The sequence below is a fragment of the Salvelinus fontinalis genome, chromosome 2 (genome assembly GCF_029448725.1).
Source record: "Salvelinus fontinalis isolate EN_2023a chromosome 2, ASM2944872v1, whole genome shotgun sequence".
Classification (NCBI taxonomy): Eukaryota; Metazoa; Chordata; class Actinopteri; order Salmoniformes; family Salmonidae; genus Salvelinus; species Salvelinus fontinalis.
The window spans coordinates 62799804-62819703 of record NC_074666.1 but is presented as its reverse complement, the minus strand read 5'-3'; the positions used below and the strand labels follow the sequence as shown (position 1 = coordinate 62819703).

Below are 19900 nucleotides of genomic sequence, written 5' to 3'. Positions count from 1 at the left end.
TTCTTGCCACCCAAACTGACAGCAGCTCTTTGTTAAGTGTTGTAGTGATTTCATGTGCTGTGATAGCTGACGTGTATAGTGTTGGGTCATCAGCATACATAGACACACATTCTTTACGCACAGCTAGTGGCTGGCCATTAGTAAAGATTGAAAAAAGTAAGGGTCCTAGACAGCTGCTTTGGGGAATGCCTGACTAACTGGATTATGTTGGATAGGCTTCCATTAAAGAACACCCCCGTGTTCTGTTAGACAGGTAACACTTGATCCACAATATAGCAGTGGATGTAAAGCCATAACATATATGTTTTTCCAGCAGCAGATTATGATCAATAATGTCAAAAGATGCACTGAAGTCTAATAAAACCGATCCCACAAACGTTTTATTATCAATATCTCTCAGCCAATCATCAGTCATTTGTGTAAGTCCTGCACATGTTGAATGCCCTTCCCTATAAACGTGCAGTTGTTCATTTGTTTACTGTGAAATAGCATTGTGGAAGCACATTGTTATTTTTTCCCAACAGGCCCCTCCGTCGTGACATCCCCTGAATGCCCATCTGCTAGCCTGCTTGCCACGGCCTGTTAGCTGTCTAGAGCATATTGGACTGTTAGCTTAAGAGATCCATTGGCCAATGTATTGTGCCACTCTACCTATTTGCCAATTGGACTGGACCCCTTTCCTACACGGAACCCTACTAATCCATCACGACTGGTCTATCAACGTAACCGCACGAGGAGGCTATAATCAACTTCTTCCGTCACAACGTCCCTCTAAGGCCCTTCTGCTAGCTTGCTAGCCCCGGCCTGCTAGCTGTCTGAATCGCCGTGTCTCCAGCCAGCCTAACTACTCACTGGAACCCCATGATCACTCGGCTACGCATGCCTCTCCCTAATGTCAATATGCCTTGTCCATTGCTGTTCTGGTTAGTGATTATTGTCTTATTTCACTGTAAAGCCTCTAGCCCTGCTCAATATGCCTTAGCCAACACTTTAGTTCCACCTCCCACACATGCGGTGACATCAGCTGGTTTAAATGTTTCTAGAGACAATATCTCTCTCATCATCACTTAATGCCTAGGTTTACCTCCAATGTATTCACATCCTACCATATCCTTGTCTGTACATTATGCCTTGAATCTATTCTATTGCCCCCAGAAACCTGCTCCTTTTACTCTCTGTTCCAAACGTACTAGACGACCAGTTCTTATAGCCTTTAGCCGTACCCTTATCCTACTCCTCCTCTGTTCCTCTGGTGATGTAGAGGTTAATCCAGGCCCTGCAGTGCCTAGCTCCACTCCTATTCCCCAGGTGCTCTCATTTGTTGACTTCTGTAACCGTAAAAGCCTTGGTTTCATGCATGTTAACATTAGAAGCCTCCTCCATAAGTTTGTTTTATTCACTGCTTTAGCACACTCTGCCAACCCGGATGTCCTTGCCTTGTCTGAATCCTGGCTTAGGGAGACCATCAAAAACCCTGAAAATTCCATCCCTAACTATAACATTTTCCGACAAGATAGAACTGCCAAAGGGGGTGGAGTTGCAATCTACTGCAGAGATAGCCTGCAGAGTTCTGTCTTACTATCCAGGTCTGTACCCAAACAATTCGAGCTTCTACTTTTAAAAATCCACCTTTCCAGAAACAAGTCTCTCACCGTTTCCACTTGCTATAGACCACCCTCTGCCCCCAGCTGTGCCCTGGAGACCATATGTGAATTGATTGCCCCCATCTATCTTCAGAGCTCGTGCTGCTAGGTGACCTAAACTGGGACAGAAGTTAACTTCTTGACGCTAGGAGGCAGAATTTTTATGTTTGGAAAAATAACGTTCCCAATGTAAACGGCCTATTGTTCAGGCCCAGATGCTAGAATATGCATATAATTGACAGAGTAGGATAGAAAACACTCTAAAGTTTCCAAAACTGTCAAAAATATTGTCTGTGAGTATAACAGAACTGATTTTGCAGGCGAAAACCTGAGGAAATCCAACCCGGTATTGACTCTTATTTAGAAAAATCACTGTTCCATTGCCTGCCTTTTGTCCATTTAAAGGGATATCAACCAGATTCCTTTTCCTATGGCTTCGGCAGGGTGTGAACAGTCTTTAGACATAGTTTCAAGCTTTTATTCTGAAAAATGAGCGGGATTTATCAAATCGCGTCGGTGGATAGACGGATGTCCGTTCATGCACTGATAGCTCAACATTTTCTTTCTCTCCTTTCTTGAATAGTTTACAGTCCGGTTGAAATATTATCGATTACTAATGTTAAAAACAACCTGAGGATTGATTATTAAAAACGTTTGACATGTTTCTACGAACTTTACGGATACTATTTGGAATTTTCGTCAACCCATGATGACATGCCTAAGGCTGTGGAATACTGAACATAACGCGCCAAACAAATTTAGTTTTTTTGATATAAAAATTATCTTTATCGAACAAAAGGAACATTTATTGTGTAACTGGGAGTCTCGTGAGTGCAAACATCCGAAGATCATCGAAGGTAAGCGATTCATTTTATTGCTTTTCTGGCTTTCGTGACCAATCTATATAGCTGCTAGCTGTTCGTAATGTTTTGTCTAGTGATCGATAAACTCACAAACGCTTGGATTGCTTTCGCTGTAAAGCATAGTTTCAACATTTGACACGATAGGTGGATTAACAACAAGCTAAACTGTGTTTTGGTATATTTCACTTGTGATTTCATGAAAATAAATATTTTTAGTCATTATTTTTGAATTTGTCGCTCTGCAATTCAGCGGTTGTTTTTGAAAATGATCCCGTTAAAGGGATCCGTGCGCCAAGAGGTCATCACGGCCATCCTAAAATCTAAACTTGATGCCCTCAATCTCACACAAATTATCAATGAACCTACCTGGTACAACCCCAAATCCGTAAACACGGGCACCCTCACAGATATCATCCTAACCAACTTGACCTCCAAATAGTCCTCTGCTGTTTTCCACCAAGATCTCAGCGATCACTGCCTCATTGCCTGCATCCGTAATGGGTCTGCGGTCAAACGACCACCCCTCATCACTGTCAAACGCTCCCTAAAACACTTCGCGAGCAGGCCATTCTAATCGACCTGGCCCGGTTATCCTGGAAGGATATTGACCTAATCCTGTCAGTAGAGGATGCCTGGTTATTCTTTAAAAGTGCCTTCCTCACCATCTTAAATAAGCATGTCACATTCAAAAATTCTAGAACAAGGAACAGATATAGCCCTTGGTTCACTCCAGACCTGACTGCCCTTGACCAGCACAAAAACATCCTGTGGTGTTCTGCATTAGCATCGAATAGCCCACGTGATATGCAACTTTTCAGGGAAGTTAGGAACCAATATACACAGGCAGTTAGGAAAGATAAGGCTAGCTTTTTCAAACAGAAATGTGCATCCTGTAGCACAAACTCAAAAAAGTTCTGCGACACTGTAAAGTCCATGGAGAATAAGAGCACCTCCTCCCAGCTGCCCACTGCACTGAGGCTAGGAAACACTGTCACCACCGATAAATCCACTATTATTGAGAATTTCAATAAGCATTTTTCTACGGTTTGCCATGCTTTCCAACTGGCCACCCCTACCCCGGTCAAATGCCCTGAACCCCCACAGCAACTCGCCCAAGCCTCCCCCATTTCTCCTTCACCCAAATCCAGATAGCTGATGTTCTGAAAGAGCTGCAAAATCTGGACCCCTACAAATCAGCCGGGCTTGACAATCTGGACCCTCTCTTTCTAAAATTATCTGCCGAAATTGTTGCAACCCCTATTACTAGCCTGTTCAACCTCTCTTTCGTATCGTCTGAGATTCCTAAAGATTGGAAAGCTGCCGCGATCATCCCCCTCTTCAAAGGGGGAGACACTCTAGACCCAAACTGCTACAGACCTATATCTATCCTACCCTGCCTTTCTAAGGTCTTCGAAAGCCAAGTTAACAAACAGATCACCGATCATTTCGAATCCCACCGTACCTTCTCCGCTATGCAATCTGGTTTCAGAGCTGGTCATGGGTGCACCTCAGCCATGCTCAAGGTCTTAAACGATATCATAACCGCCATCAATAAGAGACATTACTGTGCAGCCGTATTCATCGACCTGGCCAAGGCTTTCGACTCTGTCAATCACAACATTCTTATCGGCAGACTCAACAGCCTTGGTTTCTCAAATGACTGCCTAGCCTGGTTCACCAACTACTTCTCTGATCGAGTTCAGTGTGTCAAATCGGAGGGCCTGTTGTCTGGACCTTTGGCAGTCTCTATGGGGGTGCCACATGGTTCAATTCTCGGGCCGACTCTCTTCTCTGTATACATCAATGATGTCGCTCTTGCTGCTGGTGATTCTCTGATCCACCTCTACGCAGACGACACCATTCTGTATACTTCTGGCCCTTCTTTGGACACTGTGTTAACAACCCTCCAGGCGAGCTTCAATGCCATACAACTCTCCTTCCGTGGCCTCCAACTGCTCTTAAATGCAAGTAAAACTAAATGCATGCTCTTCAACCGATCGCTGCCCGCACTTGCCTGTCTGCCCGTCCAGCATCACTACTCTGGACGGTTCTGACTTAGAATATGTGGACAACTACAAATACCTAGGTGTCTGGCTAGACTGTAAACTCTCCTTCCAGACTCACATTAAGCATCTACAATCCAAAATTAAATCTAGACTAAGCTTCCTATTTCACAACAAATCATCCTTCACTATTGCTGCCAAACTGACCTCCTACCAATCCTCGACTTCGGCGATGTCATTTACAAAATAGCCTCCAACACTCTACTCAACAAATTAGATGCAGTCTATCACAGTGCCAACCGTTTTGTCACCTGTCGTGGAAAATTGCAAAATTATGTTATAATGCTTGTATTGCATTATAATGGTTGTTTTATTCGACAGAATAGAGTATTCTGTTAACTATTGTGTGTGTGTTCCACGGAGGATGGGCCTCTATGAGATAGCAATGACAGAGGAGATTTACGATGTCTTTGGGTGATAAAACCTAAAGAGCATTCCAGATAAAATGAGGTAATGTTTTTGTGCTATGAAGTACCAGGAACGAGATTAGAACCTCGTCTTAGGGACCAACGATAATTTATAGCGAATGCTATCTGGCTATGGGATACTCCTCTCTCTCTCAAGTAAAAGTATTTCTTTGTGAACAGTTCCTAAGATCTGTGGTCCATCATGTAAGTTGACAATGGTGTATCTTGGCTATAAAAGATCTTTGTACTTTTCTGTTGACACTTTTCAATGGTTCATTAGAGATAGCGCATCATTGAAAGTCAAAGGCTATTGCAAAGCTCTTATTATTAAAGATGTAGTTTAAGTATAACTCTGACTGGGCTGTGAAGTTTGTAACTCTCCTCATTTGGTAAAGCAGAAATAAATAGCCCATCCAACTACCTCATCCCCATACTGTTATTTATTTTTTTGCTCCTTTGCACCCCAGTATCTCTACTTGCACATTCATCTTCTGCACATCTATCACTCCAGTGTTTAATTGCTAAATTGTAATTTTTTTCGCCACTATGGCCTATTTATGGCCTTACCTCCCTTATCTTACTTCATTTGCACACAGTATATAGACTTTTTCTACTGTATTATTGACTGTATTTTTGTTTATTCCATGTGTAACTCTGTTGTTGTATGTGTCGAACTGCTTTGCTTTATCTTGGCCAGGTCGCAGGTGTAAATGAGAACTTGTTCTCAACTAGCCTATCTGGTTAAATAAAGGTGAAATAAACACTGGTATTTTTTTTTTATTACTAAGGGTAGGTAACAGGCTGATTGGTCGGCTGTTTGAGCCAGTAAAGGGTGCTTTGCTATTCTTGGGTAGGGGAATGTTAATTCACATAATAAAAAATGTCCGTAGCGTCCGAACAGTTTGGCCTCTTTCTATTCTGGTTAGAGCCAGTTTGCGCTGTTCTGTGAAGGGAGTAGCACACAGTGTTGTACGAGATTTTCAGTTTCTTGGCAATTTCTCGCATGGAATAGCCTTCATTTCTCAGAACAAGAATAGACTAACGAGTTTCGGAAGAAAGTTATTTGTTTCTGGCCATTTTGAGCCTGTAATCGAACCCACAAATGCTCCAGATACTCAACTAGTCTAAAAAAGGCAAGTTTTATTGCTTCTTTAATCAATACTACAGTTTTCAGCTGTGCTAACATAATTACAAAAGGGTTTTCTAATGATCAATTAGCCTTTTAAAATTATAAACTTGGATTAGCAAACACAACGTGCCATTGGAACACAGGAGTGATGGTTGCTGATAATGGGCCTCTGTACACCTATGTAGATATTCCTTTAAAAATCAGCCGTTTCCGGCTACAAAAGTCATTTACAACATTAACAATGTCTACACTGCATTTGATAAATGTAATGTTATTTTAATGGACAAAAATGTTGCTTTTCTTTCAAAAACAAGGACATTTCCAAGTGACCCCAAACTTTTGAACAGAAGTGTACTTGTTGGTTGTTTTGCCCTTAGATGCCCATAAACCTCACAAGACTCGTCTGAAGGTACCAGTTTAATGTGGGCTATTTTTAGCACTTTTCTGGAATTCTTGATTGTTTTATTGCTTTACTGGGAGACTTATCAGATGTAGATATGACAGTGATATTTTTGTTTGAGCTGATAATGCAAGGTGAGCTGCACACAGTGGACTTCCTACTAGGGCAATCCGCCTTAGTGCTAACTAGGCGCATGATTACTGCATACAATAGCTGTAGGATTGACAGAGGCATTGAGGAGTTAGAAGGACATAAATTAGGATACTCATATTATGACTGCCAACGCCCCTGCGACAATGCACATTTGCAAGAGCACTACGACAACTCAGCAACACAATGGTAGGGATTATCTGAGCAGGGCTTAGTTACTGATAAGTCATTGTCTAAATGCAGACTTGAAATCCGTGGGCAGAGTCCAGGAGCCAAGATGATTTGGATGGACTCTGTCATTCCTGTAGAGCATCTTCTGTTTCCAAAAGGTGTCAACGTTATCTATAAAAGCTATGCAACAGATCTACAGTAGTATTTTAGCCAGATGTGTAATACCAGTAGCCTGCTGAATCTTTCACAGCCGTGGCCCAGTGATGGCATCGGGCCTGAAATAACTGGCCGCTTTTTGGAATCTTTCAGAGCCAGAATCAGTTCTTCAAAATCCATTTTCAGCAGTTCCGAGCTAGCCCTCCTAATGCCATTTAACCCAACATGCACTACGATAGCATCAGCCCCCAACAGCTGTCGGAGAATGGTAGGAGAGAGCCTCGTAATGACCTGTACTCATGGTCTGGGATAGCACAGGGTTTTTCCCCTGGGAACCGAGATGTTTCTCACCATAGAGCTACCGATGATGAAAGCTGGTGAAATGGCTGAGGTGGTCCGGTCTTTCTTTCGCCCAGACACCCTCATGGCCCAATGAAGGTGGGAGCTCTGACGATCTGAAACCGAGGTAGAAGCCACCAGAGAGGGAGACAGAACATGGGACGAAGATGCAGGTACCTCCGCATCTGATCTCAAAGTGGAAGTCCCCAGGGACGAAGGCGCCGGAACCTTTGGATCCAGGGTGGTGAAGCTGTTTGAAGTATGTATCCGGTCCGGGCTTACCACTGCCAAGGAGGCCCCTATTGCCAAAGGCTGCTGCTTTCAACTTTCACCGCGATGATTTACAACTGTCCCATTGACGGGACGCCTATCCCTAATTAGAGTTACCAGCCTCAGAAATTGCAGCCCAAATAAATGCTTCACAGAGTTCAAGTAACAGACATCAACTGTTCAGAGGAGACTGTGTGAATCAGGTCTTAATGGTTGAATTGCTACAAAGAAAACGTTACTAAAGGACACCAATAAGAAGAAGATACTCGCTTGGGCCATGAAACACGAGAAATGGACATTAGACTGGTGGAAATTTGTCCTTTGGTCTGGAGTCCCAATTTAATTTATTTTTGTTCCAACCGCGTCTTTGTGAGACGCGGTATGGGTGAATGGATGATCTCCACATGTGTATTTCCCACCGTAAAGCATGGAGGAGGAGGTGTTATGGTGTGGGGGTGCTTTGCTGGTGACACTGTCTGTGATGTATTTAGAATTCAAGGCACACTTAACCAGCATGGCTACCACAGCATTCTGCAGCGATACGCCATCCCATCTGGTTAGGGATTAGTAGGACTATAATTTTTTTTCAACAGGACAATGACCCAACACACTTCCAGGCTGTGTAAGTGCTATTTTACCTAGAATGAGAGTGATGGAGTGCTGCATCAGATGACCTCCACAATCCCCCAACCTCAACCAAATTGAGATGGTTTGGGATTAGTCGGACTGCAGAGTGAAGGAAAAGCAGGCAACAAGTGTTCAGCATATGTGGGAACTCCTTCAAAACTTTTGGAAAAGCATTCCAGGGGAAGCTGGTTGAGAGAATGCCAAGAGTGTGCAAGCTGTCATCAAGGCAAATGGTGGCTATTTGAAGAATCTCAAATATAAAACACATTTTGATTTGTTTAACACTTTTTTGGTTACTACATGATTCCATAAGTGTTATTTCATGGTTTTGATGTCTTCACTACTATCCTACAATGTAGAAAATAGTACTAATAAAGAAAAAACCTTGAATGATTAGGTGTTCTAAAACTTTTGACCGGTAGTGTATGTAAATAAGGTATTTATGTTTTTAATTTAAATTATTTTGCCACATTTTCAAAACCTGTTTTTGCTTTGTCATTATTGAGTATTGTGTGTAGATTGCTGTGGATTTTTTAATCTATTTAATCCATTTCAGAATAAGGCTGTAACGTAACAAAATGTGGAAAAAGTCAAGGGGTCTGAATACTTTTTGAAGCCACTGTATATGCAATTGCCACTCCTCCACCGTTCGAACCCATGCTACAAGGTGAAACAGGTCACATCTAGTGGGCCACTATTATACCCCTTCCTTTAAGGTGGAGTGGATGCTGAGGGGTGAAGCCAACGATGGGTACTCCGTTCGTTTTTCACTCTGTTTGTCAGAACCTAGCACCAGTGTCCAAAACACAGTGAAAGCAGGTCACCATCAAAAACACAGTGAAGGCTCAGCGAAGGCTGGTCACCAGCAAAACCAGCATTTATACTGGACCAGCCTATGATGGTCTATGCTGTATTTTTTTAGCAGGAAACTCACAATACAATGCAGCCAAATTATTGTTGTACTTTTGAAACTTCACTTTTTCAAAGTCCATGAGAAGGAAGTTATTATCTAACCAATACACAGTACTGGGTAAGAAAATAGAATTGTACTAAGATGGGTTTTACATTATTCATGTAGAATTGAGCAGCTGAATCTGCAGTTTAAACAATAACACCGCTGTCACCCTACCACTGATTTGGTAAATAGCTGAGGGATGGGGCTGGAGAAATGTAACCACTCTCAAATTCATAGACTGACCATCCATGAGACTTCTACATGTTTTGACGTTATACAGTGTTTGTTTACAATTACATAGAAGTAAAAACAAGGTTATATTTTGGGTACTGATGGGGTAAGACAGTTGAAGCTCATGAGGCATTTATAAATTATATTTTTCAAGGATTAAAAGGTACATAATCATGAATTTAAAAGTAAAGAAATTGATGTAGCAATCGCAGATTGCCCATTTAACATCTTAACTTACTTATCATCATCCTCGTCCAGTGCAACCCTCTCAAAGTGGAGGTGAAGCCTGTGTCCCTCCCTGGCCTCCAGTAGCCAATGGCAGCTCAGATTATTGCCGTTGCTGTGGTTACTCGCAGATGGAGGAGGCGGCGAGAAGATTCTACCCACGGTCGCGTTTCGGATCCACCCTCCACATGACACAGCTGACAGTTGGGAAGAACAATCAAGAGTCATCAGTTATACACACAGTGTGTGGACACTGGCATTGGGGCCAGCCACAGAAACATCAACACTTCCCTCAACTATGTGAGATGTGGGGCCTTCCGTGGACAAACATAATTTCTCATGAGCTCACAGTACCCATACTGGCCACAAAAAAGCTGCATTGTACGTTTCAGATACACATTTTCTGTGCAGGCCAGACAATTGTTGAATCATATTGACATGGTCAAAGATTCTACAGTCAGAAGATAGCGGACACTGACCCACACACTGAGGTTCAGGAGAGCTCCAATGAGGTTGAGTTATGTTCAAGCAGGTGGCTACCTCGTGGCCTCTGACCTGGAAGCCAGGGTCACAGTGAAAGTGGGCCTGGCCTCCGGGGTGGATGTCCGTTACTGTAACACCCCCTCCCTCAGGAGAGAGAGGGAATGAGCAGGAGAGGAGGAAGGCTGTTGCATGTAGGACAGATTAAGGGAGTGAGAAAGATGGAGGAAAGAGAGAGAGCTACAGATTAATTGCACAAAACAAGGCAGGATGACATGTGAACAAACCATCACACTCAAAGCGCTCACTGGGATGGAATACCTTGATAATTCATGCGAAAATTCATGCGTCTGTTTCATTTTTTTTTTTTATTAAACTAAAATAAGAACCTCCAGTTATGGTGTGCTTCCCCTCGTTGTTGTGGACAGCACCCTTAAAATAAAATTTTAATGACTCAAAAATATTTTATTGGAAAAAGAAAAGACAACACTGAATTTACCTTGATAGTGTAGGCTGAACATGCCATGATCGGTCTGCCGGAGACTGCGGTAGTAAATCTGCACCTGATTGGTTGAGCTTCGAATCACCTGACCCTCACTCATTAGGGTCTCATTGGCTAAGAGTTCTGGTCCCGTCCCTCCATAGCCAAGGATAGTCAGGGACTCGTCCTTGGACAGTTTCACTTTCTTCACCTGAGGAGAGGGGAGATGGTGGACATCTAGTGACTCATTTAGGATTCATTGAGGAGTAAAAATGCCTAACACTGGTTGCCAACCACCATGTTTACATTATTCAAAACTAGTTCTCCACAATGTCTAATGGATTTCACATGATGTATGCTGCAACTGTTTGCTTGCAGAGGACTACTCTGAGCAAACAGGTACCTGGGGAATCCAAGCCCGCCTACTTTTTCTTTCTCTTCTACCCCAGTAGAAGACGCTTGGACTTCTTTTTTGATATTTTCAATGGTAATGGTATTGTTAAAAAATAGAATTAAAAACAGGTTCAGCCCCTTGTTCGACCGTGATCTTGCTGAGTTACTCCACCTCAAGAATTGAATTTGGAGAAAGGCTCGGCACATGCATACTCAGGCTGACTGGCTATCGTACAGGAAAATGAGAAATAAGTGCACTCAGGTTACCCGGGAAGGCCAAAGTTAGTTACTTTAAGGAGCAGTTCTCTCTCTGTGGGTCTAACCCCAAGAAGTTCTGGAAAATGGTTAAAGACCTGGAGAATAAACCCTCCTCCTCACAGCTGCCCATGTCCCTTAATGTTGATGATGTGATTGTTACTGACAAGAAGCACATGGCTGAGCTCTTTAATCACCACTTCATTAAGTCAGGATTCCTATTTGACTCAGCCATGCCTCTCTGTGCGTCCAACATTTCCTCATCTCCCACCCCTTCTAATGTGACTATCCCAGATGTTTCTCCCTCTTTTTCCCCTGCCCCGCTACAAAGTTTCTCCCTGCAGGCAGTCACTGAGTCCAAGGTGATAAAGGAGCTTCTTAAACTTCACCCCAAAAAACCATCTAGGTCAGATGGTTTAGACCCTTTCTTCTTTAAGGTTGTTGCCCAAATCATCGCCAAGCCTTTCTCCAAACATTTTAACCTGTCTCTCCTTTCTGGGGAGGTTCCCATTGCTTGGAAGGCAGCCACAGTTCATCCTTCATTTAAAGGGGGAGCTTAAGCTGATCCTAACTGTTTTAGGCCTATTTCTATTTTGCCCTGTTTATCAAAAGTGTTGAAAAACTTCTCAATAATCAACTTACTGACTTTCTTGATATCTATAGTATTATCTCTGGTAAGCAATCTGGTTTCCACTCAGGTTATGGATGTGTCACTGCAACCTTAATGGTCCTCAATGATGCCACCATTGCCCTTGATTCTAAGCAATATTGTGCTGCTATTTTTATTGACTTGGCCAAAGCTTTTAATACGGTAGACCATTCCATTCTTGTGTCGAGTGTTGGTGTCTCTGAGGGGTCTTTGGCCTGGTTTGTTAACTACCTCTTACAAAGTGCAGTGTATAAAGTCAGAAAATCTGCTGTCTCAGCCACTGCCTGTAACCAAGAGAGTACCCCAAGGTTCAATCCTAGGCCACACGCTCTTCTCAATTTACATCAACAACATAGATACCAATTTGTAAGTCGCTCTGGATAAGAGCGTCTGCTAAATGACTTAAATGTAAATGTAATAGCTCAGGCATTAGGAAGCTCTCTCATCCATTTATATGCAGATGATAGTCGTATACTCAGCTGACCCCTCCCTGGATGTTGTGTTAAATACTCTACAACAAAGCTTTCTTAGTGTCCAAAAAGCTTTCCCTACCCTTAACCTTGTTCTGAACATCTCCAAAACAAAGGTCATGTGATTTGGTAAGAAGAACGCCCCTCTTACCACAGGTGTCATTACTACCTCTGAGGGTTTAGAGCTTTTGGTAGTCCCCTCATACAAGTACTTGGGAGTATGCCTAGACGGTGCACTGTCCTCTCAGCACATACAGTTGAAGTCGGAACTTTACATACACTTAGGTTGGAGTCATTAAAACTCGTTTCTCAACCACTCCACAAATTTCTTGTTAACAAACTATAGTTTTGGCAAGTCGGTTAGGACATCTACTTTGTGCATGACACAAGTCATTTTTCCAACAATTGTTTACAGACAGATTATTTAACTTATAATTCATTGTATCACAATTCCAGTGGGTCAGACGTTTACATACACTAAGTTGACTGTACCTTTAAACAGCTTGGGAAATTCCAGAAAATGATGTCATGGCTTTAGAAGCTTCTGACAGGCTAACTGACATAATTTTAGTCAATTGGAGGTGTACTTGTGGATGTATTTCAAGGCCTACCTTCAAACTCAGTGCCTCTTTATTTGACATCATGGGAAAAATCAAAAGAAATCAGCCAAGACCTCAGAAAAAAAATTGTAGACCTCCACAAGTCTGGTTCATCCTTGGGAGCAATCTCCAAATGCATGTTCATCTGTACAAGCAATAGTATGCAAGTATAAACACCATGGGACCAAGCAGCCGTCATACTGCTCAGGAAGGAGATACATTCTGTCTCCTAGAGATGAACGTACTTTGGTGCGAAAAGTGCAAATCAATCCCAGAACAACAGCAAGGGACCTTGTGAAGACACTGGAGGAAACAGGTACAAAAGTATCTATATCCACAGTAAAACGAGTCCTATATCAAAATAACCTGAAAGGCCGCTCAGCAAGGAAGAAGCCACTGCTCCAAACCGCCATAAAAAAGCCAGACTACGGTTTGCAACTGCACATGGGGACAAAGATCGTACTTTTTGGAGAAATGCCCTCTGGTCTGATGAAACAAAAATAGAGCTGTTTGGCCATAATGACCATCGTTTTGTTGAGGAAAAATGGGAGGCTTGCAAGCATGGTGTAGCATGGTGGTGGCAGCATCATGTTGTGGGGGTGCTTTGCTGCAGGATGGACTTGTGCACTTCACAAAATAGATGGCATCTGGAGGACAGAACATTATGTGGATATATTGAAGCAACATCTCAAGACATCAGTCAGGAAGTTAAAGCATACTTCCAAAGTTGTGGCAAAATGGCTTAAGGACAACAAAGTCAAGTTATTGGAGTGGCCATCACAAAGCCCTGACCTCAAACCTATAGATAATTTGTGGGCAGAACTGAAAAACGTGTGTGAGCAAGGTCTACAAACCTGACTCAATTACAACAGCTCTGTCAGGAGTAATGGGCCAAAATTCACCCAACTTATTGTGGGAAGCTTGTGGAAGGCTACCCGAAACGTTTCTACTGCTCTCTCCTCGTCTGCCCACGTGTTCTCGCACACCCCGAGAGCTTCTGGTCAGCGGGGTGGTGGCACTGGGATCCTCATCTCTCCCAAGTGGACATTCTCTCTTTCTCCCTGACCCATCTGTCTATCGCCTCCTATGAATTCCATGCTGTCACAGTTACCAGCCCTTTCAAGCTTAACATCCTTATCATTTATCGCCCTCCAGGTTCCCTTGGAGAGTTCATCAATGAGCTTGACGCCCTGATAAGTTCCTTTCCTGAGGATGGCTCACCTCTCACAGTTCTGGGTGACTTTAACCTCCCCATGTCTACCTTTGACTCATTCCTCTCTGCCTCCTTCTTTCCACTCCTCTCCTCTTTTGACCTCACCCTCTCACCTTCCCCCCCTACTCACAAGGCAGGCAATACGCTTGACCTCATCTTTACTAGATGCTGTTCTTCCACTAATCTCATTGCAACTCCCCTCCAAGTCTCCGACCACTACCTTGTATCCTTTTCCCTCTCGCTCTCATCCAACACTTCCCACACTGCCCCTACTCGGATGGTATCGCGCCGTCCCAACCTTCGCTCTCTCTCCCCCGCTACTCTCTCCTCTTCCATCCTATCCTCTCTTCCCTCTGCTCAAACCTTCTCCAACCTATCTCCTGATTCTGCCTCCTCAACCCTCCTCTCCTCCCTTTCTGCATCTTTTGACTCTCTATGTCCCCTATCCTCCAGGCCGGCTCGGTCCTCCCCTCCTGCTCCGTGGCTCGACGACTCATTGCGAGCTCACAGAACAGGGCTCCGGGCAGCCGAGCGGAAATGGAGGAAAACTCGCCTCCCTGCGGACCTGGCATCCTTTCACTCCCTCCTCTCTACATTCTCCTCTTCTGTCTCTGCTGCTAAAGCCAATTTCTACCACTCTAAATTCCAAGCATCTGCCTCTAACCCTAGGAAGCTCTTTGCCACCTTCTCCTCCCTCCTGAATCCTCCTCCCCCTCCTCCCCCCTCCTCCCTCTCTGCTGATGACTTCGTCAACCATTTTGAAAAGAAGGTCGACGACATCCGATCCTCGTTTGCTAAGTCAAACGACACCGCTGGTTCTGCTCACACTGCCCTACCTTGTGCTTTGACCTCTTTCTCCCCTCTCTCTCCAGATGAAATCTTGCGTCTTGTGACGGCCGGCCGCCCAACAACCTGCCCGCTTGACCCTATCCCCTCCTCTCTTCTCCAGACCATTTCCGGAGACCTTCTCCCTTACCTCATCTCGCTCATCAACTCATCCTTGACCGCTGGCTACGTCCCTTCCGTCTTCAAGAGAGCGAGAGTTGCACCCCTTCTGAAAAAACCTACACTCGATCCCTCCGATGTCAACAACTACAGACCAGTATCCCTTCTTTCTTTTCTCTCCAAAACTCTTGAACGTGCTGTCCTTGGCCAGCTCTCCTGCTATCTCTCTCAGAATGACCTTCTTGATCCAAATCAGTCAGGTTTCAAGACTAGTCATTCAACTGAGACTGCTCTTCTCTGTGTCACGGAGGCGCTCCGCACTGCTAAAGCTAACTCTCTCTCCTCTGCTCTCATCCTTCTAGACCTATCGGCTGCCTTTGATACTGTGAACCATCAGATCCTCCTCTCCACCCTCTCCGAGCTGGGCATCTCCGGCGCGGCCCACGCTTGGATTGCGTCCTACCTGACAGGTCGCTCCTACCAGGTGGCGTGGCGAGAATCTGTCTCCGCACCACGTGCTCTCACCACTGGTGTCCCCCAGGGCTCTGTTCTAGGCCCTCTCCTATTCTCGCTATACACCAAGTCACTTGGCTCTGTCATATCCTCACATGGTCTCTCCTATCATTGCTATGCAGACGACAAACAATTAATCTTCTCCTTTCCCCCCGCTGATAACCAGGTGGGGAATCGGATCTCTGCATGTCTGGCAGACATATCAGTGTGGATGACGGATCACCACCTCAAGCTGAACCTCGGCAAGACGGAGCTGCTCTTCCTCCCGGGGAAGGACTGCCCGTTCCATGATCTCGCCATCACGGTTGACAACTCCATTGTGTCCTCCTCCCAGAGTGCTAAGAACCTTGGCGTGATCCTGGACAACACCCTGTCGTTCTCAACTAACATCAAGGCGGTGACCCGTTCCTGTAGGTTCATGCTCTACAACATTCGCAGAGTACGACCCTGCCTCACGCAGGAAGCGGCGCAGGTCCTAATCCAGGCACTTGTCATCTCCCGTCTGGATTACTGCAACTCGCTGTTGGCTGGGCTCCCTGCCTGTGCCATTAAACCCCTACAACTCATCCAGAACGCCGCAGCCCGTCTGGTGTTCAACTTTCCCAAGTTCTCTCACGTCACCCCGCTCCTCCGCTCTCTCCACTGGCTTCCAGTTGAAGCTCGCATCCGCTACAAGACCATGGTGCTTGCCTACGGAGCTGTGAGGGGAACGGCACCTCCGTACCTTCAGGCTCTGATCAGGCCCTACACCCAAACAAGGGCACTGCGTTCATCCACCTCTGGCCTGCTCGCCTCCCTACCTCTGAGGAAGTACAGTTCCCGCTCAGCCCAGTCAAAACTGTTCGCTGCTCTGGCACCCCAATGGTGGAACAAACTCCCTCACGACGCCAGGTCAGCGGAGTCAATCACCACCTTCCGGAGACACCTGAAACCCCACCTCTTTAAGGAATACCTAGGATAGGATAAAGTAATCCTTCTAACCCCCCCCCCCCCTTAAAAGAGTTAGATGCACTATTGTAAAGTGGTTGTTCCACTGGATATCATAAGGTGAATGCACCAATTTGTAAGTCGCTCTGGATAAGAGCGTCTGCTAAATGACTTAAATGTAATGTAAATGTAAATGTTTGACCCAAGTTAAACAATTTAAAGGCAATGCTACCAAATACTAATTGAGTGTATGTAAACTTCCCCACTGGGAATGTGATGAAAGAAATAAAAGCTGAAATAAATCACCCTTGTAACGACTGTTCTCCTCCTCGTCTGAGGAGGAGCATGGATCAGACCAAAACGCAGCGTGTTGTGAAGACATGATGAATTTATTAGACAAGACGAACACGAAGTACACTTGATAAATTACAAAATAACAAAAACGACGTAGACCGACCTGAACATGAGAACTTACATATAACGAAGAACGCACGAACAGACGAGACAAACGAAACAGTCCCGTGTGGTACATAAACTGACACGGAAGACAATCACCCACAAACAAACGGTGTGAACAGCCTACCTTAATATGGTTCTCAATCAGAGGAACGTCAAACACCTGCCCCTGATTGAGAACCATATAAGGCTAATTAACAATGACCCAAAACATAGAAACACATAACATAGACTGCCCACCCAGCTCACGTCCTGACCAACTAAACAAAGCTAAACAAAGGAAAATAAGGTCAGGAACGTGACAACTCTCTACTATTATTCTGACATTTCACATTCTTAAAATAAAGTGGTGATCCTAACTGACCTAAGACAGGGAATTTTTACTAGGATTAAATGTCAGGAATTGTGATGAACTGAGTTTAAATGTATTTGGCTAAGGTGTATGTAAACTTCTGACTTTAACTGTACATACAAAGTACCAGTCAAAAGTTTTAGAACACTTACTCATTCAAGGGTTTTTCTTTATTTTTACTATTTTGTACATTGTAGAATAATAGTGAATACATCAAAACTATGAAATAACACACATGGAATCATTTAGTAACCAAAAAAGTGTTAAACAAATCAAAAAATATATACTTCAATATATATTTCAGCTTTGCACACTCTTGGCATTCTCTCAAACAGCGTCATGAGGTAGTCACCTAGAATGCATTTCCATTAACAGGTTTGCCTTGTTAAATGTTAATTTGTGGAATTTCTTTCCTTCTTTGAGCCAATCAGTTGTGTTGTGACAAGGTAGGGATGGTATACAGAAGACAGCCCTATTTGGTAAAAGACCAAGTCCATATTATGGCAAGAACAGCTCAAATAAGGAAAGAGAAACGACAGTCCATCATTACCAAGCAGTAAAATTAGATTTAAAAAACAGATAAAAAAATAGACCTTATGGAACAGCGGGGACTGTGAAGCAACAGATACATAGGCACAGACACACGCTATACACATACATACACATGGATTTTGTACTGTAGATATGTGGTAGTGGTGGACCCCCTTGCTCCTTCGCAAGGGGGTCCTGATAACAACCAAAACAATGTCAAATAAAACAGCAATCAATACAAAACTCAACATTAATGAAAAACAGTTACTAGGTCATCAGTTAATTCAGGGAAAACCCATTGAGACTGTCATGACGTTGGTCTGGGGATAGGTTTATGACAGTCATAAATACCTCTTCCCCCCCTTTCCTCTCCCTACTCTACTGATGTGACATTAGAAAGCCCCTTTGGTTAACATAGAGATTCTGGGAACATCAGAAGTTGGGGGGAAATTAACTATATTCTGGTAATCCGACCAAGTGAACATATGCGGTGGTACTTAAGGTATATTATGTCAGTTCGGTTGTCATCTGGCACATTCTCATCAATGATAGAATGACAAAAACTCTACTGTGGAAAGTCTGCACATCAGAGGTATCGGATTCACATGGAATTGTTGTTTAATTCAAATGTTTGAATATGAAATTATTTGTGAAGAGATTAAATGAAATTTTAGCTTCCAAATGAGAGATTTGGGTTTTCATAAGTTTAGGGCTCTGCTCAACCAGTGGCCCGCCCCTGTGAAGAGACATGGGTTATAAACTTTTCAGACACACCCTTCTCCCTCCACTATATAAGCCATTGACAAAAATTGTACTTCCTGTTCCGAGGATGTGAGGACGACGGTTCAATGTCAGAATGGTTCAGATAACATGTCAACTACAGAACTAAGCCAACCTCAGCATGAGCTTTGGTTGCGAATGATATGAACTTGGAACTCGTATTCACTATAGAAGTGATACCTCCTAGACGTTGAGTTAGCAACAGCAGCTGCAAACGTAAATTAGGACAGACAGAGTATCCCGTCTACCACCCAACGACGTTACTACAACGTATTCAATTTACCAGCAGCAGCAGAGACATTCTTCAAAGGACAAAGGACCCGGTTTGGCAACACGGCCTTCCATCTACCACCAACCTACTGAAGCGCAGCTCAGAGTAAATATTTATTGCATTTTCCTTTTCCAAATGGGCGGTAATTTAGAATGCATAAGATATTGTATTTACGATAGCACAGCTTCGCCCTTTGTCCCCTCAGTCTTCCCGCTCTTTCACTCAAACCCAGTCCTTTTTCTTGTGTGTAACAAGCTGTCATATCTGTTCCGCCCGCTAGGGACGTTTTCCTTTATGACGTAATTTGTAATCAAGGTATGATTTATTATGTGTATATGTAATTCTGTGTGATTTAGTTAGATATTTAGTAAATAAATAATTAAACCCAATTTTGTATTACTGATTCAACTTGTTAGCCAGGGTTCGTGAAGATAACCAAGAATTTACAACTTTCAGATGAGACTGAAATAAGGTGACGATTAATATTGACTGCTATCGATGTAAAATATGACTAGGTCTTTAAGAGTTTATTCGGAAGATAACAGCTCTATAAATATTATTTCGTGGTGCCCCTCCTCTCTAGTTAATTACATTTACATGATTAGTTCAACCAGGTAATATTAATTACGGAGAAAGTATTTTATAGAATAGCATGTCATAACACTTAATCCGGTATAGCCAAAGACACAACAAGACCATGGTCTCCTTCGACAGTGTTTGCTAATCCTGGAAGCGGAAGGGCTTAAGCGGTCCTATGTAAAACAATAGATCATGATTAAATTCAAAAACGGGGATATCCTACCAGCGTAGGATGCTGCTTTGAAGTCTGAGGGCACAGCCCCTTCATTATGGTCGCTTCTTGTCGACACATCAAAGCAGCCGTTCCAGACTCTCACATCAAGGACGTAGAGAGGCTGGTATTAGCAAGACTAGCTAAATGCTATCAAAACCATAGA

The 19900-nt window shown here is 43.6% G+C and overlaps 1 protein-coding gene across 2 annotated transcripts in view; it reads right to left on the bottom strand.

The window, feature by feature from the left end:
* sez6l2 (seizure related 6 homolog (mouse)-like 2) overlaps nt 1–19900 on the bottom strand; it is a 68762-nt gene that overhangs the window by 33316 nt on the left and 15546 nt on the right. For both annotated transcript variants that reach the window (XM_055881367.1, XM_055881358.1), the window contains exons 6-8: nt 10609–10801; nt 10109–10294; nt 9643–9826 (exon numbers count right to left, since the gene is read on the bottom strand). In XM_055881367.1, coding sequence (XP_055737342.1) covers nt 9643–9826; nt 10109–10294; nt 10609–10801 — 563 coding nt within the window. The remainder of the gene's footprint in view (nt 1–9642; nt 9827–10108; nt 10295–10608; nt 10802–19900) is intronic.